The 27,466-nt window shown below is 46.8% G+C and overlaps 1 protein-coding gene and 1 long non-coding RNA gene across 5 annotated transcripts in view; one reads left to right on the top strand and one right to left on the bottom strand.

Annotated features, from left to right (window-relative positions):
• abcc10 (ATP-binding cassette, sub-family C (CFTR/MRP), member 10) overlaps window positions 1–21,686 on the bottom strand; it is a 31,883-nt gene extending 10,197 nt beyond the window's left edge. For 2 of the 4 annotated variants that reach the window (XM_079264387.1, XM_079264390.1), the window contains exons 1-14: window positions 21,656–21,685; window positions 14,496–14,590; window positions 11,922–12,144; window positions 10,401–11,757; window positions 10,070–10,297; window positions 9,709–9,865; window positions 8,187–8,326; window positions 7,196–7,275; window positions 6,913–7,084; window positions 5,548–5,646; window positions 4,432–4,621; window positions 1,586–1,663; window positions 1,166–1,360; window positions 959–1,076 (exon numbers count right to left, since the gene is read on the bottom strand). In XM_079264387.1, coding sequence (XP_079120513.1) covers window positions 959–1,076; window positions 1,166–1,360; window positions 1,586–1,663; window positions 4,432–4,621; window positions 5,548–5,646; window positions 6,913–7,084; window positions 7,196–7,275; window positions 8,187–8,326; window positions 9,709–9,865; window positions 10,070–10,297; window positions 10,401–11,757; window positions 11,922–12,097 — 2,990 coding nt within the window. In that variant the 5' untranslated portion in view covers window positions 12,098–12,144; window positions 14,496–14,590; window positions 21,656–21,685. Of the gene's footprint in view, window positions 1–958; window positions 1,077–1,165; window positions 1,361–1,585; window positions 1,664–4,431; window positions 4,622–5,547; window positions 5,647–6,912; window positions 7,085–7,195; window positions 7,276–8,186; window positions 8,327–9,708; window positions 9,866–10,069; window positions 10,298–10,400; window positions 11,758–11,921; window positions 12,145–14,495; window positions 14,591–21,655 lie in introns of all 4 variants that reach the window. The other 2 variants (XM_079264389.1, XM_079264388.1) reach the window with 2 other exon arrangements.
• Window positions 21,687–22,590: 904 nt separating this feature from the next.
• Window positions 22,591–23,965, top strand: LOC306774464. The gene is made up of 3 exons (XR_013771826.1): window positions 22,591–22,730; window positions 23,561–23,705; window positions 23,833–23,965. It is a non-coding gene; the product is annotated as an uncharacterized lncRNA (long non-coding RNA).
• The last annotated feature ends 3,501 nt before the right edge of the window (window positions 23,966–27,466 follow it).

Below are 27,466 nucleotides of genomic sequence, written 5' to 3'. Positions count from 1 at the left end.
CGGCAGTACTAATCCCTACGACGGCAGTACTAACCCCTACGACGGCAGTACTAACCCCTACGACGGCAGTACTAACCCCTACGACGGCAGTACTAACCCCTACGACGGCAGTACTAACCCCTACGACGGCAGTACTAACCCCTACGACGGCAGTACTAACCCCTACGACGGCAGTACTAATCCCTACGACGGCAGTACTAATCCCTACGACGGCAGTACTAACCCCTACGACGGCAGTACTAACCCCTACGACGGCAGTACTAATCCCTACGACGGCAGTACTAATCCCTACGACGGCAGTACTAACCCCTACGACGGCAGTACTAACCCCTACGACGGCAGTACTAACCCCTACGACGGCAGTACTAATCCCTACGACGGCAGTACTAACCCCTACGACGGCAGTACTAATCCCTACGACGGCAGTACTAATCCCTACGACGGCAGTACTAACCCCTACGACGGCAGTACTAACCCCTACGACGGCAGTACTAATCCCTACGACGGCAGTACTAATCCCTACGACGGCAGTACTAACCCCTACGACGGCAGTACTAATCCCTACGACGGCAGTACTAATCCCTACAGTACTGCTTCATACGACATTTATAAGTCCCTCTAGAGAAATGCCAGCCTCCCTCCGGAGATGTGATCTCCTCATATGATCTCTCAGGCTGGACCAGCCACACTAAGGAGGTCACCTGTATCTGCAATCTTCTTCCTTTAGTCACTACCCACACCTTGTTATCATAGTTGATGTTGGAACGTAGATTTGTCCAGTAAGTCAACAGACCTTCCTGCTCTGGAGCAGCTTTTTTCATTATGACCCTGGTATCTAACTCTGACTCAACGTCATGCTTTAAAACATGATGAAAATATGATGGACTGTCAACTTCATAGCAGCATCATCACCACCTAAAAACACATTATTCGTTTTGATTCTCTCCAGTCAACTTACAGAAGTCCAGCAGCTGACAGAAGCAGCAGATGAGGAGCGCTGGTCGCTGAAGAGGAATCATTGGGCTTCAGCGCTGAGATCCAGTAGGACAACCACCAGTCGGAGGCGTTCTTAGACGCTGAGTATCACACACAAACACGTCTTCATCATCACCATCATCATCACCGTACAGGGATGGCAGTGAAAAGCTGATGGGTCAGTCCACACCTTGCATTAGGAGCAGAGACATTAAGATGGAAGTGGCGAGAACTCCACCCACAGCGAACCAGTACGTCTGGTAAACTTTCCACGCTAGTCCACCCACTTGCTTCTGCTCTTCGGCCACCTGATCGGGGTCATCATCCACGCAGAGGTCAGGTGGAGAACCCAGCTGCTCTTCCTCCTCATGCTCCATGCTGTCTGCTTCCATGCAAAAGGAAGGAGAGGAGTGGTGGTAATGTGCAGTACGTCTGAGCAACACCAAGCTGTAACAGGTATCATGTTCACCACCTTCTTGGCAGGAAGTTCAGAGTTTTGAAATATTTGAGCAGGAAGGAAATAAAGGATCGATGCAGAACAAAAGATCTGCAGCACCGGAGACTTTTCATGTCTGTCTGAAAACTTAAGTTGGTTAGAATCTGAACAAACCTTCCTGTTTAGCTTCGCAGGCCTTTCTCTCCGTTTTCGGCACAGCCTCCACTAAAGGGAGGATCTCTGCTGGTGTTCCTGTTAAACGAAAAGGAAAAGATGGAAACTTTGCAATATTTCTCTTGTTCGCTTTCCTGGTTTGTTCCTGTTGAAGCATAGCTATCAGCTGGATTACTGCGCTCAATACAAACCATCTGATTGGAGGTTTAAAGGTTTTATTAATAAACTGTTTCATTAATGAGGGAATGTCACATATGTTCTAGCTTTCTATAAAAATAAAGAGCAAAACAGCACAACTGAAATATGAAATTCCCTCAGGATTAACAAAGACAATCCGCCCAGCGGTCACTTCATCAAGTCCAACTTCTAGTACAAGGGTGGGCCCCTTTGTCCTCCCGAACTGCCTTAAACCTTGGTGTCACAGGTCCAAAGAAGTGTTGGAAACACTCAGATGTTTTGTTCCATACAAACAGTTCCACCTCATCACGATGAGATGTGGTGGAACGGGAGATTCTCATGGTCTTTTCAACAAGAGAGTCTATGTGGATTTGCTCTGTTTTGGCGCCCCTAGTGGATGAAGGAGGAACTGCAGTTTTATAAACTTCTGCATTCTCCCGTTCCACCGCATCACCATGAGAATCTCCCGTTCCACCTCATCATGAGAATCTCCCGTTCCACCTCATCATGATGAGAATCTCCCGTTCCACCTCATCACGATGAGAATCTCCCGTTCCACCTGATCACCATGAGAATCTCCCGTTCCACCTGATCACCATGAGAATCTCCCGTTCCACCTGATCACCATGAGAATCTCCCGTTCCACCTGATCAACATGAGAATCTCCCGTTCCACCTCATCACCATGAGAATCTCCCGTTCCACCTCATCACCATGAGAATCTCCCGTTCCACCTCATCACCATGAGAATCTCCCGTTCCACCTCATGAGAATCTCCCGTTCCACCTCATCACCATGAGAATCTCCCGTTCCACCTCATCACCATGAGAATCTCCCGTTCCACCTCATGAGAATCTCCCGTTCCACCTCATGAGAATCTCCCGTTCCACCTCATGAGAATCTCCCGTTCCACCTCATCACCATGAGAATCTCCCGTTCCACCTCATCACCATGAGAATCTCCCGTTCCACCTCATCACCATGAGAATCTCCCGTTCCACCTCATCACCATGAGAATCTCCCGTTCCACCTCATCACCATGAGAATCTCCCGTTCCACCTCATCACCATGAGAATCTCCCGTTCCACCTCATCACCATGAGAATCTCCCGTTCCACCTCATCACCATGAGAATCTCCCGTTCCACCTCATCACCATGAGAATCTCCCGTTCCACCTCATCATGATGAGAATCTCCCGTTTCACCTCATCACCATGAGAATCTCCCGTTCCACATCATCATGATGAGAATCTCCCGTTTCACCTCATCACCATGAGAATCTCCCGTTCCACCTCATCATTATGAGAATCTCCCGTTCCACCTCATCACCATGAGAATCTCCCGTTCCACCTCATCATGATGAGAATCTCCTGTTCCACCTCATCACCATGAGAATCTCCCGTTCCACCTCATCATGATGAGAATCTCCTGTTCCACCTCATCACCATGAGAATCTCCCGTTCCACCTCATCACCATGAGAATCTCCCGTTCCACCTCATCATGATGAGAATCTCCTGTTCCACCTCATCATGATGAGAATCTCCTGTTCCACCTCATCATGATGAGAATCTCCCATTCCACCTCATCATGATGAGAATCTCCCATTCCACCTCATCATGATGAGAATCTCCCGTTCCACCTCATCACCATGAGAATCTCCCGTTCCACCTCATCACCATGAGAATCTCCCGTTCCACCTCATCACCATGAGAATCTCCCGTTCCACCTCATCACCATGAGAATCTCCCGTTCCACCTCATCACCATGAGAATCTCCCGTTCCACCTCATCACCATGAGAATCTCCCGTTCCACCTCATCATGATGAGAATCTCCCGTTTCACCTCATCACCATGAGAATCTCCCGTTCCACCTCATCATGATGAGAATCTCCCGTTTCACCTCATCACCATGAGAATCTCCCGTTCCACCTCATCATTATGAGAATCTCCCGTTCCACCTCATCACCATGAGAATCTCCCGTTCCACCTCATCATGATGAGAATCTCCTGTTCCACCTCATCACCATGAGAATCTCCCGTTCCACCTCATCATGATGAGAATCTCCTGTTCCACCTCATCACCATGAGAATCTCCCGTTCCACCTCATCACCATGAGAATCTCCCGTTCCACCTCATCATGATGAGAATCTCCTGTTCCACCTCATCATGATGAGAATCTCCTGTTCCACCTCATCATGATGAGAATCTCCCATTCCACCTCATCATGATGAGAATCTCCCATTCCACCTCATCATGATGAGAATCTCCCGTTCCACCTCATCACCATGAGAATCTCCCGTTCCACCTCATCATGATGAGAATCTCCCGTTCCACCTCATCATGATGAGAATCTCCCGTTCCACCTCATCATGATGAGAATCTCCACCACACACTTTTGGGATGTGGTGGAAAGTGATTTGAAGAGCCCGAAAGTTTCCATAAACTCCTGTCTTTGAGGACCCTGCCCTGCACATCTCAGTTGTTTCAGCAGCAGGACTCAGGTAGGCTGTGGAGGTTAAACCAGGTCATGCTGGTACTAAGACGACTACATGACAGCACGCATTAAGCTGCTGCCAGATGATTGGCTGATGAACAAGCTACTGAACAGGTGCATGGGATGAAGTGGACAGAAGGTGTAGGTTCTGGCAGGATGCAGAGTTCTGTTTCTACCTGTTTTAATTATAGTTCCATTCTCCATGAGGACCACCATGTCAGCTTTATCCACAAACTCTATGCGGTGTGTGCAGAGGATTCTGGTCTTCCCCTTGAGAAGCTCCATGATGCATCTTTTCATGAGGTGTTCAGCAACGTGTGTATCAACCGCCGCCAGCGGGTCGTCCAGGAGGTAGATGTCCTTGTCCTGATGAGGTGATGTTGGATGGATGGAGGGGGAGAGAGAGAGAGAGAGAGAGAGAGAGAGAGAGCATCATGGGACACATTCTAAAACATCTAAACCTCCACCTGAAAATTCAGTTTTACTCTTCAACAATCAGTGTCACCAATGCAACCAGAAAATATCTGCAGCTCTAATCAGAAAACACGTCCAACCGGTCCGCAGACGTATGTGTTCTCCTTTCACCACTAACTGCTTTTCTGGCCCATGTCCACCCCCAGGTGGGCTTTAAACACGGCGCTCCTGGACCTTCATACACTCCAGCATGATCACAGACCTGCAGTTTTGCCCCAAAACACTTTGGCTTTTGCTGAGGTGGCCTCCATGAATAAAATAGATTACAATAAATTCAGATACTTGAGGTATTGCTGCAGACGATACAAATCGTCCTCTTGGATCTCAACAAGCTGAAGTTGGAGCACAATCCTGCGACTGAGCTCAGTGTGCGGTTTGTAAAACTGCACAACACCTCTGTCTTCTGGATAAGACGTGTATTTCAGTTTAACGGCACGCCGTTTAGCCATCTCTGGCTGCAGGACGTCACACATTTCAGTCATCATCTTCTTCTGTTGGACCAGCGGAAGCACATCCATGAAGCTTTGTAGAACTTACAGGGACAATCTCAGGCCTGAACCTCCGTCTGGGCTGCTCCTACTTGTAAGAAATTGTAAGAAATCTAAAAACAGGGTGAAGAGCGTCCAAGCTATGCTACTGCTTGGGGAGGGGGGGTTAAAAAAGGGGCAGGTCCAGGCAAAGAGTCATCATTACCTGCTACATCCTGTGTTTGCACAGCTGAAGTAAACTTGTTTCACCGAATTTGCTGTGTTTATGTCTGATCAAAACGTACAAATAAAGTTATATTGCTATGTCTGTAATTCTGGGCGAGGGCTGACCATGTAAACGGCTCTGGCGAGGGCCAAGCGGGCCTTCTGTCCTCCACTCAGAGTCACTCCATTCTCACCCACTTCTGTCTTGTCTCCGTTTGGCAAAATCTGCAACAAGATGAACAGAAAGCTGACAACGGAGCCATCAACCATGTGAATCGTTCTGTGACGTGAGCAGCACGAGTGGAGCAGAGTTCTGGTAAAGATTTCAGGCTCTGCTTGCAGAACGTACGGCCTGGTGACACACAGAGGAACACCATGGTAACAAACACATCTTTGTTCATCACTGCAAATCTCACAAACAAACATCTTTAACGTAGTTCCATATAAAAATAATCACTAAAAACATATCCGGATGTGTAAACATGACACAGAAAGCTAACTCTTCTTCAGCTCTGAGGGTTCATGCATCAGATCAACGGGAACTCGACGTCAGAGATGATCTGGAAGCTTGGAGAAGCTCCTCCAGCAGCAGGGAGGTGCAGACCTGCTTTCCTGGATGATGTCTTCGCCACTCTTCTTCCAGCACAGCTTCAGGCATAAAGGCTTGCAGTCTGGTTTTTCCTGAGGTCCCACCACAGCATCCCAGTCCGGTTGAGGTCTGGACTTGGACTGGATCCTGCCAGCATGGGTCTGTTGCAGATCTGCAGCTGTGTTTGGGATCGTTGTCCTGTTGCAGGAGACGGTTTCAGCCAAACTTCAGCTGTTCCTACGGTCTCCATTTACTGCAGAATCCTTTTCCTGGTCCGCTCAGCCACCGCCAGCTGTCCAGATCATCACACTTCCAGGTGACACGTAGTGGACCCAACCGGGTCAGCGCGGCTACTTCTGGCTCGTTTTTCCTGCAATCCTTCCAAACAAGCTTATTCTGTCTTTTCCAAAGTGGACTGGTTTGGTTCATTATACTTTTTTTATTTTAATCTGTAAAGCACTTTGTGTTGCTGTTTGGTGTGATTTATAAACTAAATATGAACTTTAAGGTTCAAACTGAGGCCTGGAGAGTCTGACACGGAGCTCTGGGGTTTTTCCAGTTTCTCTGAACAGTCAGACCTGCTGCTTCTGGGAAAACTGGCTGCTGTCTTGACTTTTTCCATCTGTAAATGATCTTTCTCTGTAGGATGATGGACATGAATCAGAGCATAGATCAGCTGCTCATCACCCCCTGTGAGAGCGGTAAGGATGAAGCTGAGACATGTGCTGTTCTTCATCTGAGTTTACATTCACCACATTAAAAATCACGTCCTGATGCATAAAACCTTAGAAATGAAAGAAGGTGAATTTAATCCCAGGTGTGTGCAACATTTTCTCCTAAAACATTATTTCCTGCCATCTCTCTCTTCTCATTATTCATCAACAACACAGAAGGGGTCCTACACTGAGGTCCTCTGAGAGGGCACAGGCCTCGATCACAGCTTGGTAGAAGTCACCGTTGTAGTCTTTTCCAAACAGGATGTTGTCTCGTACTGAAGCATGCTGTATCCACGGTTCCTGAGCGGCAAACCCAAAGCCAGCATCTCTGTTTGCAACGTAGATCACCCCGCTGAGCCTGCGGAGAAACAACCAACTCTGGGTAGCATCATCTTCGGCTAAACCAATTATTTTCTTTCCACTTTAGACAAAAACAACCAGAACGCTGAGCTCAGGTCACCTCAGTTACCTGCTGAGTTCTCCGGTGAGAGCAGACAGTAAGGAACTTTTCCCACAGCCCACTTTTCCCACCACCACCACCAGACAGCCCTGAGGAGACACGGCAACGCCAGGATTCTCCGTTAAACACAACCTCAGACTCCAACTGGCCAAAAAGGTTTTACACACGGCCCATGCAGACAAAGTCCGACTCTGTGGCATCGCCTCTGCACTGTTACAACATTTACTTCCATCCAAGATGTTGCCGTGACGATGGGAGAGTCGGACCTCCAGCCCATCCCAAAGATCCGGCATGTGGTTCAGGTCTGGACTCTGTGGAGAAAGAGGTCTCCTGTTCTCTGAACCCCTCTTTCACAATCAGATCAAGAGGCAAAAATGACAAACTAGAAATTCCAGAAAACAATGTTTTCTAGTTTTAATGATGAGTATTAATGAAATAGAAATAAAAAAAAAATTTTTAAATCTGGATGTTTTGCTTCACAATTTTAAAATTCATATTGCTGTTTGAAAAAAACATTTTTCTTAAATAAATTAAAACAATCCATTAAAAAAAATTGTATTGTTTTATTTGATCTTTTTCTTGTCTTTCTGGCTTATAGAAGAATGAAGTTACTTGGGAAATTACCACCTTTTGTGGGTGTATTGATTATGAATCGAAAATATGAATCAAATCGTCACCCCAAAAGTCGGAATCGAAATGTTACGTTAAACGCTTCGTAGTTTCACTCCTGAATATTTATTTATAGTCCAGTGAAAATAATGTACCACACATGAGTAAAAAAGTAAAAGTATTATTTACTATTGTTAGTTATTTATGTGATTTAAGTCCATCTTTAAAACACCTGCTGATGAAGAATTTCTCTCTGAAAGCCATTCGGACTGAGGCGTGTCTGACTACATACGTGTTGGTCTGGGATGCCCACAGCACGGCTGCTTTTTGAACTCTTCTGCGTCTGACTGGTGAGCTGAACTGGTTGAGCTGGAAAAGAACAGGACTGTACCTCGGTTATGTGCAGATTCAGACCGTGCAGCTTCAGACTTCCGTTGGCTTCACCTTCTCCCTCCGCGGTTTTACTGGGTCCTTGCCAGGAAAACGTCCCCCGGCTCAACAGGACCGATGTCTCACCGCCTCCCGCCGACACTGTGGACGTAAGCTCAGTGAAAACCCCGACTGGACACCAAACGGGTCAAACGCCTCCGGTTGCGTACCGCTGTGCTCAGTTTACATACCCTGGCAGAATTACTGGCCATTTGTCAGAGAATAAGGAGGACAGTAACTTTTTTTCTGCTTCGGTTTATTGTTAGATGTCAGGAGATGCATGATCCAGACCAAAAGTTCACATATCCTGGTTGCTTACCAAAGCACCCAGTTCATCCACGTGGGGTTAAATGGCTGCGGAAGACCTGCATCCACACGTCATCTGATAGCTTGTAATGACTGAATGAATAAAAAACAGGGAGTTTCTGGAATCCTCCAGAGTCCTGCATGTTTCATCGAGCTCTGCGCTGACGCTGCAGAACTCCAAACAATGGAGAACGCAAAACAACTTCCAAAAAAAGGAGAAGGTTAAAAATATCCGGAGAATGATGTAAAAATACACCCGAGGAAGAGAGAATGCCATGGTCAGGCAAACGGTTCAGCCACAGCGGCCGGGGAAACGGTGCCAACAGACCAACACAAATAAGCTCCGCTGACTTTCAGGGTCCTGAAAAACGCAGTGAGGCTGCTCAGTGAGGTGAAATTAAGATGAAAATTAGCCACATGGTTGAGTCAGGAAGTAATTACTGCTCCAACGCTGCAGAGCAGCCGACTTCTAACACACCAAACAGCACTGAGACGAGCCGCTCAACTTCTGGAAGAAGGTTTCCTGGAGGGATGAGACCAGAACGCAACACAAACACTTTGCCTGCAGAGGAACCAACACCTTCACCATCCAACTGTGAACCTGGGGGGTCAAACTGATGACGGGATGAAAGCAGCATGTTACCAACGGCCCTGAAGCAGCATGTGGGACGTACCTGGAGGTTCCGACATGACGCTGGTCCAAAACAAGCTCGAGTCGACCCGTCACTGACTACAGCAGAAAACCAAGAAGGTTCTGGAGATGTCCTGTCAGTCTCCTGACCTCAGGACCACCAGACACATTAGGATGAACTGAAACTGCAGCTCATGCAACGCAGCCCAACAATTTACAGGAAGTGGAGTCATCTCTAAAACCCACAAGACGTGACGCTACCTGAGTTAAAGCTGGAAAGAACCAGAACCAGGAGCGTAAACTGCAGCGTCTGCTGCTGTGGTTTTAAAAAAAGCAAACGCAGTTATTTGGTTTCAAACTGTTTCCCCACTAACCATGAATAAAAGACAAATCTTTGCACAACGTTTATACTGTCAGCAAAACAGTGGAAAGTCACCAACTCTGTCAAAGTACGTTCATGAGAACAGCTGTTTGACAGGAGCACAAAAGTCTGTTCAGCTTCATGTTCAAAACCCCCGTCTGATTAAACAGCAGAGGGAAGGCTGACCTTGGGTGTAGTACGCCTTGAGATCCTGGTTGGTCAGTTTGAAGAAGCGCTGGATGCGGTCCAGAGACACTTTGGCCTCCAGGACACCGTTGAGCACCCAGGGGAAGACGTTGAGAGGAGTTATCAGCATTCCCACCAGAGCCAGCGTGGTGAAAACCTGCCAGAGAGGAGACGAGGCTCTTTCAGCGCTCCTCTCTTCGATGGATAAATCTTTATGCAAGAGATTCAGACAGCTGGGAGTTTTTTTGTTGTAAATAATTCAGATGAAACTGGCTTGATGTGACATAAAACGTGTGTTTAATGAAGAATAACACTTAAACCCCTTTACAAACAGAAAGTCGCCATGTTTCTGAGCCGTTACCTTGGCTGCGGTCAGCTGGTTTCCAAGCAACACGTAGGTGACGAAGGTGAGGATTGAGATGACGACAGGCAGCGCGGCCCAGGTGTACACACACACGGCATCCAGGTACTTGATGGTTTTCAGGTGGGACAGCTCTTGTTTACGATATTCAGCCACCTTCTGGGTAAAATGACTCTCCCAGTTGTAAAACTTGATGACTCGAATTCCAAAAAGGATCTCTGTCATTAACTTTGAGACAAAGACGTTAAAAAAAAATGACAATAAAAAGTCTGAATCCCAACAAGATGACGACTTCATGGTTAGTTACACAATTCTAAGCTTCCCCTCTCACCTTAACACGGTCGTCTTTGCACTTCAGCAGGTGTTTGTTGTTGCTAAGGATACGGGAGGCAAGGAACTTGTTGAACGGCACCAACACCAGCGCCACGCAGAGTCCTCCCAGGAAAGCCACGCCCACCTGCTGATACAGCAGGTAGAGGGTGACAGAAAACCGGAAGGGAAGGCTCCAAAGCTCATGGAAGCTGTTTAGGAAGTTGACCACGCGGTCGGTGTCTGTGCTCATCAAGTTGACCATCTCTCCCAGCGTGAAGCCGGCCAGACTGCAGCTGCTGACCCGCAGAGCTTTGCTGTAGATGCTCGATACCAGCGCAGCACGCGCCGACAGAGCCACCTTTGAGACCTCAAAGACGTAGACATTGCTGAGAACGGAGCTTAGAAGCGTTGAGGCGAAGAGTCCCAGAACACACCAAACCCCCCGGCTGACATCAGCCCCTTTCTCCTCCATGAAGTCCACCAGGCTGCTGAGGAGCAGTGGACCTGCAAAGGTGCTTACGTTCACCACCACTTTCAGCACCCCAAGCAGATAGTACCGCAGCCCAAAGGCTTTGTGCAACACTCTCAGTAATCTAACGTCACTTTCCAGCTGCAGCAGTCCCTCCTGGTGGTGTGAGCGCTGGCTGCCGCAGACTGGCCTGGGCCACTGGTCCCGCTGGTCACCGATTCCCACCCCTTTTCCACAGGCTTCCCAACACTGGAGAAAGTATCCACAAACCACACTAGTACGCAGCTTCTGTGGAAGGCGGTAAACATCAGCTGGTCTGTCCAGCTCCCCCCGCTGGCCTCGTCTGAGCAGAGGATTCAACCAGAGGTAGAAGAGCCGAGAAACGCAGCCGCTCCCATCCTCAGCCACCATCTCAGCCGTGTCAGGCGGTGTGCTCTCTGGGACGAGTGGGGATCCATCAGCAGTCTGGATAAATAAGGCATATCCAGCATCGCTGATGCAGGGGAAAACAAATGCAAGGAGGTAGACCAGAAACAGAAGGCTCCGGGCTGAGGCAAGGACAAATCTCGCCAGCTTCAGAGGTTCAGTGATGCTTAAGTAATCCTTGCTGTCACAGTAGATCATCATGGAGACGACCATGTTGGGGACCAACGACAGAACCATGAAGAGCAGGACTGGAGGCCCTCTGCTTCTCCTGAAGGCAGTCCTCAGGAGGACCTTTATGGCGCCAAAGTGGACCAGCCAGGCCAGGACTGCAGAGCCGTCAGTCAGGATGTCCAGATACATGTCCGCCTGCTGGAGGACACTCACCAGGACGACATCTGCTGTGAAGAGCAGCGCAGCAAGCAAAGCCGACACCAGCCTGAGGGTCCAACCGAACGGTGGGGATGACTGAAACAAGTTGCTTCTGGGAAGCAGAGAAAACGCTACATTAAAGACAAATGACAGAAACCCAACGTGCAACTGGACTACAGGTAGTTTTACTGCTTCGTAAAATCACAAATAAACTCCAGTAAAACTAGAAAGTAAATGTTTTGTTGCTGATCAGATTTGGTTTATCTTGTCACCTACCTCGCCATGCCAAGATAGTATGCACTGAAAACTGCCATCCCAGCATGAGGCAAAGCTCCAAGGACGAGCTGGTTGAAGCAGGGGCTGACGTGTCCATTCTGCCACAGAGGAAGAGGATTCTCCTCGTCTGTGTGACAGAGGCCTGACAGCAGCTCTGCTAGGCAAGAGGAACCCATCCCTCCAACTTAAACTGCTGTCGTTCGGACAAAACATCTCATGTTAACTGTAAAGATAGAAATAAAGTCACTCTACCAGCCGGTATTCTGAAAGCAGCAGATTTCCTTCAGGTGACTAACAGAGCCAATGGTCTCCTTTACTGGGCAACTATCTTTATGAATTGCTTTACATGAATCTTATTTAAATTGGACTCAGATGATGTTATGTATCTGACTGAATTGGATTCAACAAACTTTATTTACAGGCCCGAGGTCCAACACAACAACACACAACAAACAATAAAAATTTACATAGGGCAGGCCATAAGTAATGAAAACAACAAATGTAAACAACACACCCTGCAAAAGACAGATATACGAGTCTTACATTAGTCAGGCACAATCTGATGGAGTTACAACCTAGACGCCATGTTGCATCATGCTGCCCAGTCGAGCTGACGTCTCATCGCGCCGCAATCCTGGATGGGTCTCCAATGTGCCTCCAATGCATTTATTTGTAAGGTGTAGGCCCAACCACAACAATAACTTCACCAATTTTTACCTGATTTTTCTGACAGTTTGGTTTGTTACAAAGATATTGTTGTGATACAGGTCACTGTAAAACATTAAAATGATGCGCTTTTATTCTAAAGTATTTTTTTATTATGCTATTGAACTAAGACATAAGGTAGCTACAGTATAAATAAACGTATTAATGAATTTGATACTAACATATTTGATTTTTGATTAATGCATTTGGATTTATCTATTTTTATCTGGTAAATAAATTATTATTCAACCTTGTGAAATGTAATTCCAGACGATCTCCTTTCAGAATTTTGCCAGTTATATTGCGTATGCTGACGAAAATACGGGAATTGTTGCTGGCTTTCTTTCTGAAAATAAAATATTTAATCAAAACTGTGAAATTCAGAAGTTTCCCAGAAAAACACTCAGAGAGCGCAAACTTCCGCCAAGGCCTTTAAAAAGCTCCTGGATCCCAACGGTGATCCGGATCACCGCCAAAATTAAATCAGTTCTTCCTTTTCACGTGAAGCCGGGTTAGAAGGAGCACACAAAGCTTCAAATACAGCTCGTCTTTGTGGGGGTCTTGATCTCCCGTATTTTTATTGCCAGTGCAGTTCAACTCTGATTAACAAAAAAAAGAATCCACTAACACACTTTAGGCACATTTAACAATGCCAGATGATTTCCAATATGTGAAAAATTTGATACATAAGAAAATATGAAATATGGGTATTAATTTGGTCTTACAATACGCCAGTGGCACCTAAATGGATAAATAAAAAGAAGAATATCCACACTGCCTCATTATCAAAATACAATTTGCTAAATTGCTGTCCAAACATTAAAAAAATCTATCTTTACATCAAACCATCTTATACAATAACATGTTACCCATGCAAAATTACAAAACAACATGTAAAATAAAATAAGTGTCCTACCTAGCACATGCAATGACATCCAACACACATGTGCTCTCTCTCATTAGCATCAACACTCCTAGTACTGCAACACCACCAAAATATACATTAAAATCAAGATATTAAACAAAACTCAGTCATTATAAAACAGGATTGTGCAGATTGCTTATCAAATAACATAGGATGGTTAATTTCTTTCCTCACCATTGGCATGTGCAATCTCCCCCTTCCAGAGTACTTCCTGGAATTAGTTTCCCATGAGCACCTTAAACCAGGATATCACCTGTCTCAATACATGTATAGCCCCCCTGCTGTTCCCAATTGGGATTAAATTTCTAGATTTGTCTCACAGGCAATATTAGATTAAGTGGATTTTACAAACTATTTCTACACCACATATTCTGTTCTTTTCTTCCACCGCCTGGTTACACACGTTTCCAACAAGTCCTGAAAATTTCATGGAAATCGGTCCATAACTTTTAAACTGATGTTGAAGAAAAACAGGTAAAACTGGTAAAAACATAATTATGCTAATTATGCTCCATGTAAAACTCTCTTTGTTAAGCGTTCATGTAGTTTTTTATAAACACTTCATAGGAGTAAAATTTATCATTTGTAAATGATAAATTTACAAATATACATGAAATTCCTTAAAACAGCCTGAAAGCTTTTAAGCTCTGCCGTCACAAACAACTAATCTGCCATTTTAAACGGACTGCAACAAACAAGTCTGGATTCAACTTTATCTTTTCTTTAGTTGAAAATTAACAAGATTCAGGCTGAGCTAAACTGAAATGACCAATTTTTGTTTTCAAATTATTTAAATTGAGTCCAAGTTCAATACAGTCAAAAGACTCAAAAGACCAAACGTTTGGACAAACTTAACATAGAAAAGTGTGCTCAAACTTCTGACTGATACCGTTTACCTACATGGAAATAAATATAACAAAACCATCAGTCAGCTGTACATTTACCAGAGTTCCATATGAAGAAGTTAATCCTGCCAGTCACAACCAGCTGGCGACAGTCGGACAGCGGATCATTACGCAGAGTAAATACTTCCACCATACTAAACAAGGAGGAGGAGGAGAAATGAGAGGAGAACGGGAGGAGAAGAGAAGGAGAACGGGAGGAGAAATGAGAGGAGGAGAAATGAGAGGAGAACGGGAGGAGAAGAGAAGGAGAACGGGAGGAGAAATGAGAGGAGGAGAAATGAGAGGAGGAGAAATGAGAGGAGAACAGGAGGAGAAGAGAAGGAGAACGGGAGGAGAAGAGAAGGAGAACGGGAGGAGAAATGAGAGGAGAACAGGAGGAGAAGAGAAGGAGAACGGGAGGAGAAGAGGAGGAGAACGGGAGGAGAAGAGGAGGAGGAGAAATGAGAGGAGAACGGGAGGAGAAGAGAAGGAGAACGGGAGGAGAAGAGGAGGAGGAGAAGGAGAACGGGAGGAGAAGAGGAGGAGGAGAAATGAGAGGAGAACGAGAGGAGAAGAGAAGGAGAACAGGAGGAGGAGAAATGAGAGGAGAACGGGAGGAGGAGAGGAGGAGAACGGGAGAAGAAGGAGAACGGGAGGAGAAGAGAAGGAGAACGGGAGGAGAAGAGGAGGAGGAGAAATGAGAGGAGAACGAGAGGAGAAGAGAAGGAGAACAGGAGGAGGAGAAATGAGAGGAGAACGGGAGGAGAAGAGAAGGAGAACGGGAGGAGAAATGAGAGGAGGAGAAATGAGAGGACAACGGGAGGAGAAGAGAAGGAGAACGGGAGGAGAAGAGAAGGAGAACGGGAGGAGAAATGAGAGGAGGAGAAATGAGAGGAGAACAGGAGGAGAAGAGAAGGAGAACGGGAGGAGAAGAGAAGGAGAACGGGAGGAGAAATGAGAGGAGAACAGGAGGAGAAGAGAAGGAGAACGGGAGGAGAAGAGAAGGAGAACGGGAGAAGAAGAGGAGGAGAACGGGAGGAGAAGAGGAGGAGGAGAAATGAGAGGAGAACGGGAGGAGAAGAGAAGGAGAACGGGAGGAGAAATGAGAGGAGGAGAAATGAGAGGAGAACGGGAGGAGAAGAGAAGGAGAACGGGAGGAGAAATGAGAGGAGGAGAAATGAGAGGAGAACAGGAGGAGAAGAGAAGGAGAACGGGAGGAGAAGAGAAGGAGAACGGGAGGAGAAATGAGAGGAGGAGAAATGAGAGGAGGAGAAATGAGAGGAGAACAGGAGGAGAAGAGAAGGAGAACGGGAGAAGAAGAGGAGGAGAACGGGAGGAGAAGAGGAGGAGGAGAAATGAGAGGAGAACGGGAGGAGAAGAGAAGGAGAACGGGAGGAGAAGAGGAGGAGGAGAAGGAGAACGGGAGGAGAAGAGGAGGAGGAGAAATGAGAGGAGAACGAGAGGAGAAGAGAAGGAGAACAGGAGGAGGAGAAATGAGAGGAGAACGGGAGGAGGAGAGGAGGAGAACGGGAGAAGAAGGAGAACGGGAGGAGAAGAGAAGGAGAACGGGAGGAGAAGAGGAGGAGGAGAAATGAGAGGAGAACGAGAGGAGAAGAGAAGGAGAACAGGAGGAGGAGAAATGAGAGGAGAACGGGAGGAGAAGAGAAGGAGAACGGGAGGAGAAATGAGAGGAGGAGAAATGAGAGGAGAACGGGAGGAGAAGAGAAGGAGAACGGGAGGAGAAGAGAAGGAGAACGGGAGGAGAAATGAGAGGAGGAGAAATGAGAGGAGAACAGGAGGAGAAGAGAAGGAGAACGGGAGGAGAAGAGAAGGAGAACGGGAGGAGAAATGAGAGGAGGAGAAATGAGAGGAGAACAGGAGGAGAAGAGAAGGAGAACGGGAGGAGAAGAGAAGGAGAACGGGAGAAGAAGAGGAGGAGAACGGGAGGAGAAGAGGAGGAGGAGAAATGAGAGGAGAACGGGAGGAGAAGAGAAGGAGAACGGGAGGAGAAGAGGAGGAGGAGAAATGAGAGGAGAACGAGAGGAGAAGAGAAGGAGAACAGGAGGAGGAGAAATGAGAGGAGAACGGGAGGAGAAGAGAAGGAGAACGGGAGGAGAAATGAGAGGAGGAGAAATGAGAGGAGAACGGGAGGAGAAGAGAAGGAGAACGGGAGGAGAAATGAGAGGAGGAGAAATGAGAGGAGAACAGGAGGAGAAGAGAAGGAGAACGGGAGGAGAAGAGAAGGAGAACGGGAGGAGAAATGAGAGGAGGAGAAATGAGAGGAGAACAGGAGGAGAAGAGAAGGAGAACGGGAGGAGAAGAGGAGGAGAACGGGAGAAGAAGAGGAGGAGAACGGGAGGAGGAGAAATGAGAGGAGAACGGGAGGAGAAGAGAAGGAGAACGGGAGGAGAAGAGAAGGAGAACGGGAGGAGAAATGAGAGGAGGAGAAATGAGAGGAGAACAGGAGGAGAAGAGAAGGAGAACGGGAGGAGAAATGAGAGGAGGAGAAATGAGAGGAGAACAGGAGGAGAAGAGAAGGAGAACGGGAGGAGAAGAGAAGGAGAACGGGAGAAGAAGAGGAGGAGAACGGGAGGAGAAGAGGAGGAGGAGAAATGAGAGGAGAACGGGAGGAGAAGAGAAGGAGAACGGGAGGAGAAGAGGAGGAGGAGAAATGAGAGGAGAACGGGAGGAGAAGAGAAGGAGAACGGGAGGAGAAATGAGAGGAGGAGAAATGAGAGGAGAACGGGAGGAGAAGAGAAGGAGAACGGGAGGAGAAATGAGAGGAGGAGAAATGAGAGGAGAACAGGAGGAGAAGAGAAGGAGAACGGGAGGAGAAGAGAAGGAGAACGGGAGGAGAAATGAGAGGAGGAGAAATGAGAGGAGAACAGGAGGAGAAGAGAAGGAGAACGGGAGGAGAAGAGAAGGAGAACGGGAGGAGAAGAGAAGGAGAACGGGAGGAGAAGAGAAGGAGAACGGGAGGAGAAGAGAAGGAGAACGGGAGGAGAAGAGGAGGAGGAGAAATGAGAGGAGAACGGGAGGAGAAGAGAAGGAGAACGGGAGGAGAAGAGGAGGAGGAGAAATGAGAGGAGAACGGGAGGAGAAGAGAAGGAGAACGGGAGGAGAAGAGGAGGAGGAGAAATGAGAGGAGAACGGGAGGAGAAGAGAAGGAGAACGGGAGGAGAAGAGGAGGAGGAGAAGGAGAACGGGAGGAGAAGAGGAGGAGGAGAAATGAGAGGAGAACGAGAGGAGAAGAGAAGGAGAACAGGAGGAGGAGAAATGAGAGGAGAACGGGAGGAGGAGAGGAGGAGAACGGGAGGAGTGGGGAAGGAGAACGGGAGAAGAAGGAGAACGGGAGGAGAAGAGAAGGAGAACGGGAGGAGAAGAGGAGGAGGAGAAATGAGAGGAGAACGAGAGGAGAAGAGAAGGAGAACAGGAGGAGGAGAAATGAGAGGAGAACGGGAGGAGAAGAGAAGGAGAACGGGAGGAGAAGAGGAGGAGGAGAAGGAGAACGGGAGGAGAAGAGGAGGAGGAGAAATGAGAGGAGAACGAGAGGAGAAGAGAAGGAGAACAGGAGGAGGAGAGAAGGAGAACGGGAGGAGAAATGAGAGGAGGAGAAATGAGAGGAGAACAGGAGGAGAAGAGAAGGAGAACGGGAGGAGAAGAGGAGGAGAACGGGAGAAGAAGAGGAGGAGAACAGGAGGAGAAGAGAAGGAGAACGGGAGAAGAGGAGGAGGAGAAATGAGAGGAGAACGGGAGGAGAAGAGGAGGAGGAGAAATGAGAGGAGAACGGGAGGAGAAGAGGAGGAGGAGAAGGAGAACGGGAGGAGAAGAGGAGGAGGAGAAGGAGAACGGGAGGAGAAGAGGAGGAGAAATGAGAGGAGAACGGGAGGAGAAATGAGAGGAGGAGAAATGAGAGGAGAACGGGAGGAGAAGAGAAGGAGAACGGGAGGAGAAATGAGAGGAGGAGAAATGAGAGGAGAACAGGAGGAGAAGAGAAGGAGAACGGGAGGAGAAGAGAAGGAGAACGGGAGGAGAAATGAGAGGAGGAGAAATGAGAGGAGAACAGGAGGAGAAGAGAAGGAGAACGGGAGAAGAAGAGGAGGAGAACGGGAGGAGAAGAGGAGGAGGAGAAATGAGAGGAGAACGGGAGGAGAAGAGAAGGAGAACGGGAGGAGAAGAGGAGGAGGAGAAGGAGAACGGGAGGAGAAGAGGAGGAGGAGAAATGAGAGGAGAACGAGAGGAGAAGAGAAGGAGAACAGGAGGAGGAGAAATGAGAGGAGAACGGGAGGAGGAGAGGAGGAGAACGGGAGAAGAAGGAGAACGGGAGGAGAAGAGAAGGAGAACGGGAGGAGAAGAGGAGGAGGAGAAATGAGAGGAGAACGAGAGGAGAAGAGAAGGAGAACAGGAGGAGGAGAAATGAGAGGAGAACGGGAGGAGAAGAGAAGGAGAACGGGAGGAGAAATGAGAGGAGGAGAAATGAGAGGAGAACGGGAGGAGAAGAGAAGGAGAACGGGAGGAGAAATGAGAGGAGGAGAAATGAGAGGAGAACAGGAGGAGAAGAGAAGGAGAACGGGAGGAGAAGAGAAGGAGAACGGGAGGAGAAATGAGAGGAGGAGAAATGAGAGGAGAACAGGAGGAGAAGAGAAGGAGAACGGGAGGAGAAGAGAAGGAGAACGGGAGAAGAAGAGGAGGAGAACGGGAGGAGAAGAGGAGGAGGAGAAATGAGAGGAGAACGGGAGGAGAAGAGAAGGAGAACGGGAGGAGAAGAGGAGGAGGAGAAATGAGAGGAGAACGAGAGGAGAAGAGAAGGAGAACAGGAGGAGGAGAAATGAGAGGAGAACGGGAGGAGAAGAGAAGGAGAACGGGAGGAGAAATGAGAGGAGGAGAAATGAGAGGAGAACGGGAGGAGAAGAGAAGGAGAACGGGAGGAGAAATGAGAGGAGGAGAAATGAGAGGAGAACAGGAGGAGAAGAGAAGGAGAACGGGAGGAGAAGAGAAGGAGAACGGGAGGAGAAATGAGAGGAGGAGAAATGAGAGGAGAACAGGAGGAGAAGAGAAGGAGAACGGGAGGAGAAGAGGAGGAGAACGGGAGAAGAAGAGGAGGAGAACGGGAGGAGGAGAAATGAGAGGAGAACGGGAGGAGAAGAGAAGGAGAACGGGAGGAGAAGAGAAGGAGAACGGGAGGAGAAATGAGAGGAGGAGAAATGAGAGGAGAAGAGAAGGAGAACGGGAGGAGAAATGAGAGGAGGAGAAATGAGAGGAGAACAGGAGGAGAAGAGAAGGAGAACGGGAGGAGAAGAGAAGGAGAACGGGAGAAGAAGAGGAGGAGAACGGGAGGAGAAGAGGAGGAGGAGAAATGAGAGGAGAACGGGAGGAGAAGAGAAGGAGAACGGGAGGAGAAGAGGAGGAGGAGAAATGAGAGGAGAACGGGAGGAGAAGAGAAGGAGAACGGGAGGAGAAATGAGAGGAGGAGAAATGAGAGGAGAACGGGAGGAGAAGAGAAGGAGAACGGGAGGAGAAATGAGAGGAGGAGAAATGAGAGGAGAACAGGAGGAGAAGAGAAGGAGAACGGGAGGAGAAGAGAAGGAGAACGGGAGGAGAAATGAGAGGAGAACAGGAGGAGAAGAGAAGGAGAACGGGAGGAGAAGAGAAGGAGAACGGGAGAAGAAGAGGAGGAGAACGGGAGGAGAAGAGGAGGAGGAGAAATGAGAGGAGAACGGGAGGAGAAGAGAAGGAGAACGGGAGGAGAAGAGGAGGAGGAGAAATGAGAGGAGAACGGGAGGAGAAGAGAAGGAGAACGGGAGGAGAAGAGGAGGAGGAGAAATGAGAGGAGAACGGGAGGAGAAGAGAAGGAGAACGGGAGGAGAAGAGGAGGAGGAGAAGGAGAACGGGAGGAGAAGAGGAGGAGGAGAAATGAGAGGAGAACGAGAGGAGAAGAGAAGGAGAACAGGAGGAGGAGAAATGAGAGGAGAACGGGAGGAGGAGAGGAGGAGAACGGGAGGAGTGGGGAAGGAGAACGGGAGAAGAAGGAGAACGGGAGGAGAAGAGGAGGAGGAGAAATGAGAGGAGAACGAGAGGAGAAGAGAAGGAGAACAGGAGGAGGAGAAATGAGAGGAGAACGGGAGGAGAAGAGAAGGAGAACGGGAGGAGAAGAGGAGGAGGAGAAGGAGAACGGGAGGAGAAGAGGAGGAGGAGAAATGAGAGGAGAACGAGAGGAGAAGAGAAGGAGAACAGGAGGAGGAGAGAAGGAGAACGGGAGGAGAAATGAGAGGAGGAGAAATGAGAGGAGAACAGGAGGAGAAGAGAAGGAGAACGGGAGGAGAAGAGGAGGAGAACGGGAGAAGAAGAGGAGGAGAACAGGAGGAGAAGAGAAGGAGAACGGGAGAAGAGGAGGAGGAGAAATGAGAGGAGAACGGGAGGAGAAGAGGAGGAGGAGAAATGAGAGGAGAACGGGAGGAGAAGAGGAGGAGGAGAAGGAGAACGGGAGGAGAAGAGGAGGAGGAGAAGGAGAACGGGAGGAGAAGAGGAGGAGAAATGAGAGGAGAACGAGAGGAGAAGAGAAGGAGAACAGGAGGAGGAGAAATGAGAGGAGAACGGGAGGAGGAGAGGAGGAGGAGAATGGGAGGAGAAGGAGAACGGGAGGAGAAGAGAAGGAGGAGAAATGAGAGGAGAACGGGAGGAGAAGAGAAGGAGAACGGGAGGAGAAATGAGAGGAGAACGGGAGGAGAAGAGAAGGAGAGAATGGGGAAGGAGAAGAGGAGGAGGAGAAATGAGAGGAGAACGGGAGGAGAAGAGGAGGAGGAGGAGAAATGAGAGAAGGAGAACGGGAGAAATGACAGGAGAAGGAGAACGGAAGGAGAAGAGAAGGAGAAGAGGAGGAGGAGAAATGAGAGGAGAACAGGAGGAGAGAAGGAGAACGGGAGGAGAAGAAGAGGAAGAGGAGAAGTGATAGGAGAACGGGAGGAGAAGAGAATGAGGAGAGGAAAATGAGAGGAGAGGAGGAGAAGAGAAGGAAAAATGAGTTTTCCGCCGGAATCACGGAACTGTAACACAGATGTAAACAAATAAGATTAACTAAACTAAGTATCTTTTACATACGTTGTCAGGGCAGATGGGATATTCTCTCTTTTGTTTAGACATTAAGAAGCTGAACCAACAGAATAACACGGTAAAAGTCAGGATATAAATACAGTTTAGAGAAAACAGCGTTCCATTGTTACCTGCTTCGTGTTTGCTGACGGAGCCCATCTTCCCGGCGCGTACTGATGACGTAACAGCAAAGCGTCACAATAAATCGAAATAATTTTTATTTATTTATTTAATTTAATAAGGTAGCATTTTCAGAACAAGTGCACGCGAAAGAGACAGAAAAAATGAAAAGGCATTATTTAGGGCCTTTACACAGAACTCTCATGTGGAGTAGTTGTTAGGAGGTTTAACTAAGGAACCCTTATCTTCTTGCAATTAACAACCTGTAGTCTAAATCAGGTTCCGGTATCGTTTATGATGGTCCCCAAGAGTCCAGTGCGTCAATGCTTCCTTCAAGAAGGAAGGGCTGTGGTGGCAGAGATTGCCCAAAAGAGGCTGTGTGTACTTTGTGTGATGATGATTCCTTCCAAGACCTCACTGTCATCACTACAGGAGGCTGGAACAAGAACTTTAAGTTGAACTTTTCCTTGCCTGAGAGTCAAACATTGTATAGTTCTGATTAACTAATTAAAGGAATCATCACCTGGAAATTGCACTTTTTCGAGTTAAAACGTGCGTATTAGTATTGGGCGGAAGTGGTAACATCCCCAGAAGCCTTTCTGTTGAAGACGGCCGGGTTTTTACGTCTGGGTGCTTTGTTTGCAGCAAAACTGGCCGCAACACCGAAGTCTCGCAAACGCATTTTTTTTTTTTTTTTTTTTTTTTTTTTTTTTTCTCCCCGCTATTTGCATTAACCTGCACCTTTTCCAGCCTAAATACACCTGCTGGACCTGCCTCAGTTGCTATTAGCAACAAGCTGTGTGAAGATGTGCGAGCAGCGATCATGTCCACTGCTCGGTTGTCTGTTAGCAAAACCAACATCGGCAGGTTTTTTTCCTCTCCCTTCATCAGCGGACCAAACTACCAGGGACAGATGGATTACATTATTTTTTGCTGATAATGCACCTGCATCTCTGCCGGCTGCTGCCTCTGTTTGTGCCAAACATTTAGCTAACATTTGGGAAAATACCAAGGGAAGATGGCATCAAACCGGTTGGAAAGAGGGGGGGGATTGCAACTTTAAGTGGCTCACCATCAATGCAGTTGGTAAGTGTCACTACTGCTATAAAGTTCTGCTTTGTTGTGATAATGCTAAGGCTAACGGCTATGCTAACGGGACGAGCCTGGAAGTTTAACGTCCTGCGGCGTATATATAAACCTGAGCCCCAGGTTTTATTTTCTTATATCTATCCTATGCTCTGCCACGTAAATGTTTGTAAATGACTTCTCTATTTATTATTTTTCACGCCTGCTACCACACAGTAAGTACTCATGATGGATGTAGCTTGCTCTCCTCAACATGACATTCAGTTGTAATAATCATAATGATAATTTAACAAGGTGACCATCATGTAGTCTGATATTGGCACCTATTGGATATCGTTAGGGAGGATATTTTATTTCCATCGTATTTATTCACCGAACCAGAATGCAAACTTTTTATTTCTGACATCTTCACGTCATGTTTGTAAAACGGGAGCTGTGCAGGATTAATATCTGCAGCTGCAGCCTCTGTGGATGTGGAGGTCTGACTCCTGGTATGATGGATCTGAAAGATATGTTTTATTTTATCTACATGCAGTGAAGACACAGAGGTTAGGGAAAATTGTGTCCGTATATAACTATGTGAAATCAAATGAGTGTGTTTTTAATATTCTATGTTAATATTTCAGTGTGTGAAAACCTGTTTTATTTAATCAGCTTTTTATAAAGAAAAGTATGCAAAGTACTTTGTGTTGCCTTTGGCATGAAAGTGCTTTATAAAGTTTGATTTAATCTATTTCTATTACAATATTTGATTACTCTTAAACTGCAGCTATTTACACCTACAATCTATTTATGTGATGATCTGATATTTTTATAACTTGTATTTGCAGATTTTAGTCCAGCACATCTCACACCATGCGCAGCACCAGCGGTGTACTGATGTCTAAAAGTTGATGTTGGAGCAGACTGACCCTACAATGCAGGCAACAACTGGAACACAGCTGTCATCAAGGACTTTCCACCCCAGAAATACAGGTTTGTCGTTTGTTTGATTAATTTTACATACAGAAAATTATAATAAATCAAACACATATACATTCTTAATGGAAGCTAAGAGGCACTTTTATTACTCGTTCTGATGTCAGTATCTGGTTCTGTGCAGAAAAGGAACCCAGACGACAGCAGTGAAGATGAGATCTCAGCTCAGTCTGGAGGAAGATGAAGACCGTGCTGTGGAGGCTTGCTCATCCGGCTCCAGAATCACGAGAGTCCACATAAAACCCAGAAAACTCAGCTACTGTGTTAACAGAATCAATAACTAAGAGTGAAAATGATCATTTTTATTTTATTACATTGAAAATGAGCATTGATTTTATTTCTGTACACTAATAAAGGTATTGTGTTTTTAAAGAGCTGTGTTTTTTTTACTTCAGCTTTACATTTTACTTTCAGAAGTCAGATGTATAAATGTGTATATGGTAAAGTTGTGTATTTAATTTAATTCAATTGCTATTGTCCTAAGTGACTGCAGCAAAGTTACTATTTGTTATATGTAATATGAAATGGCAAGAACATTTATAATCACCTTTTACAGTTATTTGCCATTTGATTAAACTTGCCTCTCATTCCCTCCAACAGGTAAATGTACATAATCCTGCTTATAAATGTTTCCTGCAGTTTGTAATAAAAAAGCGTTGGTTCCACGCCAGGATGTTGGGTCAGACACGGAGGAGTTTGGACCTGCTTTATCCTTCTCAGCACCTAAGGAAATGAAAAAAGAAATGTTATTTTCTAAGCACAGTAATATCTTGCTGTCTATTTCTGTTGGCATGTGCAGCTGAACAGAAGAAAATGGACCAACAGAAGAAAATAGACCAACATAATAGATGGTAAATGATGCTGGAATATATAAAACATGAGTCTATATCAGTCAGCAAGAAGCCTGATTAATGATACAAGATAACTGACTTCATGTTATTTATCTGTACAGTAACACAGCAGCCCACATCAGTGGTTGCATCAACCAGAGATCTGTCATGTTGACATAACGACATTTTTCACACTCCTGGCTAAAACGGAAAATCTAAATAAGCTAATTAATTTAGAAAAACACTGGACGGTAAATAAAACCTCAATAAAAAGTGCAGCTTCGTGAAACTCTGTGTGGTTAAAATGTGTGTGTGCTTATCTTGGTGCAGACCGGCCGGCAGCTGGACACTGAACGTACCGACCGGTTCAGTCAACATCCGTTTCTTTTTTTTACATCTGTAACCTCGGATTGTGTTAAAAAGTACATTTATTGTCTAAAAAATGGTCCAACACGGAATAAAACTGAGACGTATTAACATGAACGACATGCCTCGTTGTCAACATGCTATCTGAACAGGCAAGGCGAGCAGACATTAAAAGTGACGGCTTTACCATTCAGAGACAGTTTGTTGTAAACGTGCGCTTTCCACCATCTCGGTATCTTCTCTCTCAGGCTCAGAGTCCGGTTCAAACATAAATGCTGAATTCAGAAAGCTGCTGCTGTCGGGTTAGCTGCTATCACTAGCCGCTAATGTTTTTAGCATGGAGACTACTGGCCTCGCCCCCCTTCCGACTCCGGACTTCCAGCGACCAATCAGCGAGCACCTCATTAACATTATTTTAATCGATGTCGAGGTTGGTGAAAATTTTGCGTGAATTCTTACGAGAAAATGTTTATTATAAATAAAGTGTCAGGAAAAGCACTTTTATCATTTTTTTGTTTAATAAGTTTTAAAACAGTTATTCAAAAACCATTAGAGGACAGTGGGCACATGAAAAGACCAGGTTATGACTCCTTTAACAAAACTTCCAATGCACTGAATGTAACAAATGTAACTACACATACATAAAAGAAGATATAAAAAATAAAAATGAACAAACACATTAAATAAAATTATGCAGAAAAGAACAAGAATAAGGTTTTTTTTTTTTACAAAAATCAGCAGCTCATAGAGGACAGAACAATGCAAAGCGCTTTGATTGAGTAAGGTCCACTGGGGACTAAAATAAATCATATTTGTTCATCAGTTGCTTCAATCTTTGTGCCTGAAGACAGTTTAACATTTTTGTAATACATTTCTTAAACAAAGTCATTTCACTTATGAAAGCAGCAAATACTGGAGGGTTTTGCTAGAACTACATTTGTAAATGTAGTACTTTGTATTGATAATAACGTTGTTGATTAAAAACTTTAATTTCTTTTCCTTTGTGAACAAACCTAGCAGTACATTAATGTCTGATTATTGATCTTTTTCTATGCTTATAGATTTGGATTTCAGACGGTCAGCCAGTGACTGCCAGATGGGATTAACATGAGGGCAACTGAAAAACAGATGTTCTGTTGTTTCCTTCTGAGTATTACATAAATGACAGTTGTCGACTTCTATCTTAAACTTGTTTATCAAATCATTTGAGGGGTAAATTCCATTCATGCATTTGAAGTGTATCTCTTTATATTTGGGAGGAAGTGGAAATCTTAGAAATTTGGTTCTAATGGAATTAATGTTTCTCCAGTGTTCTTTCAGGGTGAAAGAGAATTTGGTTTTCCCTGGATACAGATAATTGCTCAAATGGTTCCTCAAAAAAGAGTTTCTATAATTAGGTTTCTCAATGAAGGATGTATGATCTATGCACTGTATTGACAGCAAACATTCAGGTAATGCCATGCCACTCTCCAGGGGTTCAATTAACGCCACACCGGCCATTTCGCTAAAATGCAAGGAACATGTAGCAGCAACCCACTTCACTGTACCTCCCGGGATGGTGATGGGATGTTTCCCTCTGACCCGAGCTATACCAGACCTCGCATGCTTAGACTGCAGCTGAGCCTAATGACATTCCTGCAAAGCCTGCTGCCACAAAAGGGGTGTCTGTTGTACTGTAGGAAGAATAAACAAATCAGGACCATGCTGACTAAAAAGCTGTTGGTAACACTCTCTGATGATATTCATGCCCAACACCCCTGGGGCCCCAGCAAGAGCACTTTGACACGGGGGGATCTTTAACCACTAAGGTGACCCCTCCCACACAAAGGCAAGAGGCACGCCAGGAGTACCCCCGAGACCCGGGCCATCGGCAGCCACCCCCAGGCGCAGACCCCAACCGCTCCACCCCGGAGCCAGCCATGCACCGACCCAGGAGGCGGCAGAGGGGGGTCCCAGCCAGAGTCCCCCGCAGTCAGGGGGAACAGGCCCCAGCAGGCCCGGACCAGCGAGGACCGGCCCCGCTGGGCACCGGTCACCCAGGGCAGACAGAGCGCGGGCCCCACGGCCCCAAGAGCCCGGAAGCAACCCCCCACCCCCGCAGGCAGAGGGCCCAGCCCACACCGATGGAGGGCCGGGATCCCCAGACCGCCACCGAGCGGCAGCCAGGCCGCACCCCAGTGCACCAGTGCATGTACCCACGCACACACACACATACACACACACACACACACGCACACACATGTGCACACACACGCACACATGCACACACACACACACCCACACCCACACGCATCCACACTTCCTCCTTAAGCACACCCTATCCACCCATTCTCTGACACACGCTCAAACTCACACTCTACTACCCCCGTCCTTTATACACACACACCCCCTCACACACACATCCCTGCTCCCTCTATAATCACCCATTCTTCCATACACGCATACCCCACTCTACACACACACATACCTCCCTACACCCCTCTATCCACATTCACACTCCTCATTGTACACCCACCCCATCACTTCCCCGTACCACCAACATAACCCCACATACACACCCCC

The sequence above is a fragment of the Telmatherina bonti genome (assembly GCF_933228915.1).
Source record: "Telmatherina bonti genome assembly, chromosome: 3".
In the NCBI taxonomy this organism is placed as follows: Eukaryota; Metazoa; Chordata; class Actinopteri; order Atheriniformes; family Telmatherinidae; genus Telmatherina; species Telmatherina bonti.
Note: the sequence above shows the minus strand (reverse complement) of the source record. Positions and strands in the feature narration are given on the sequence as shown.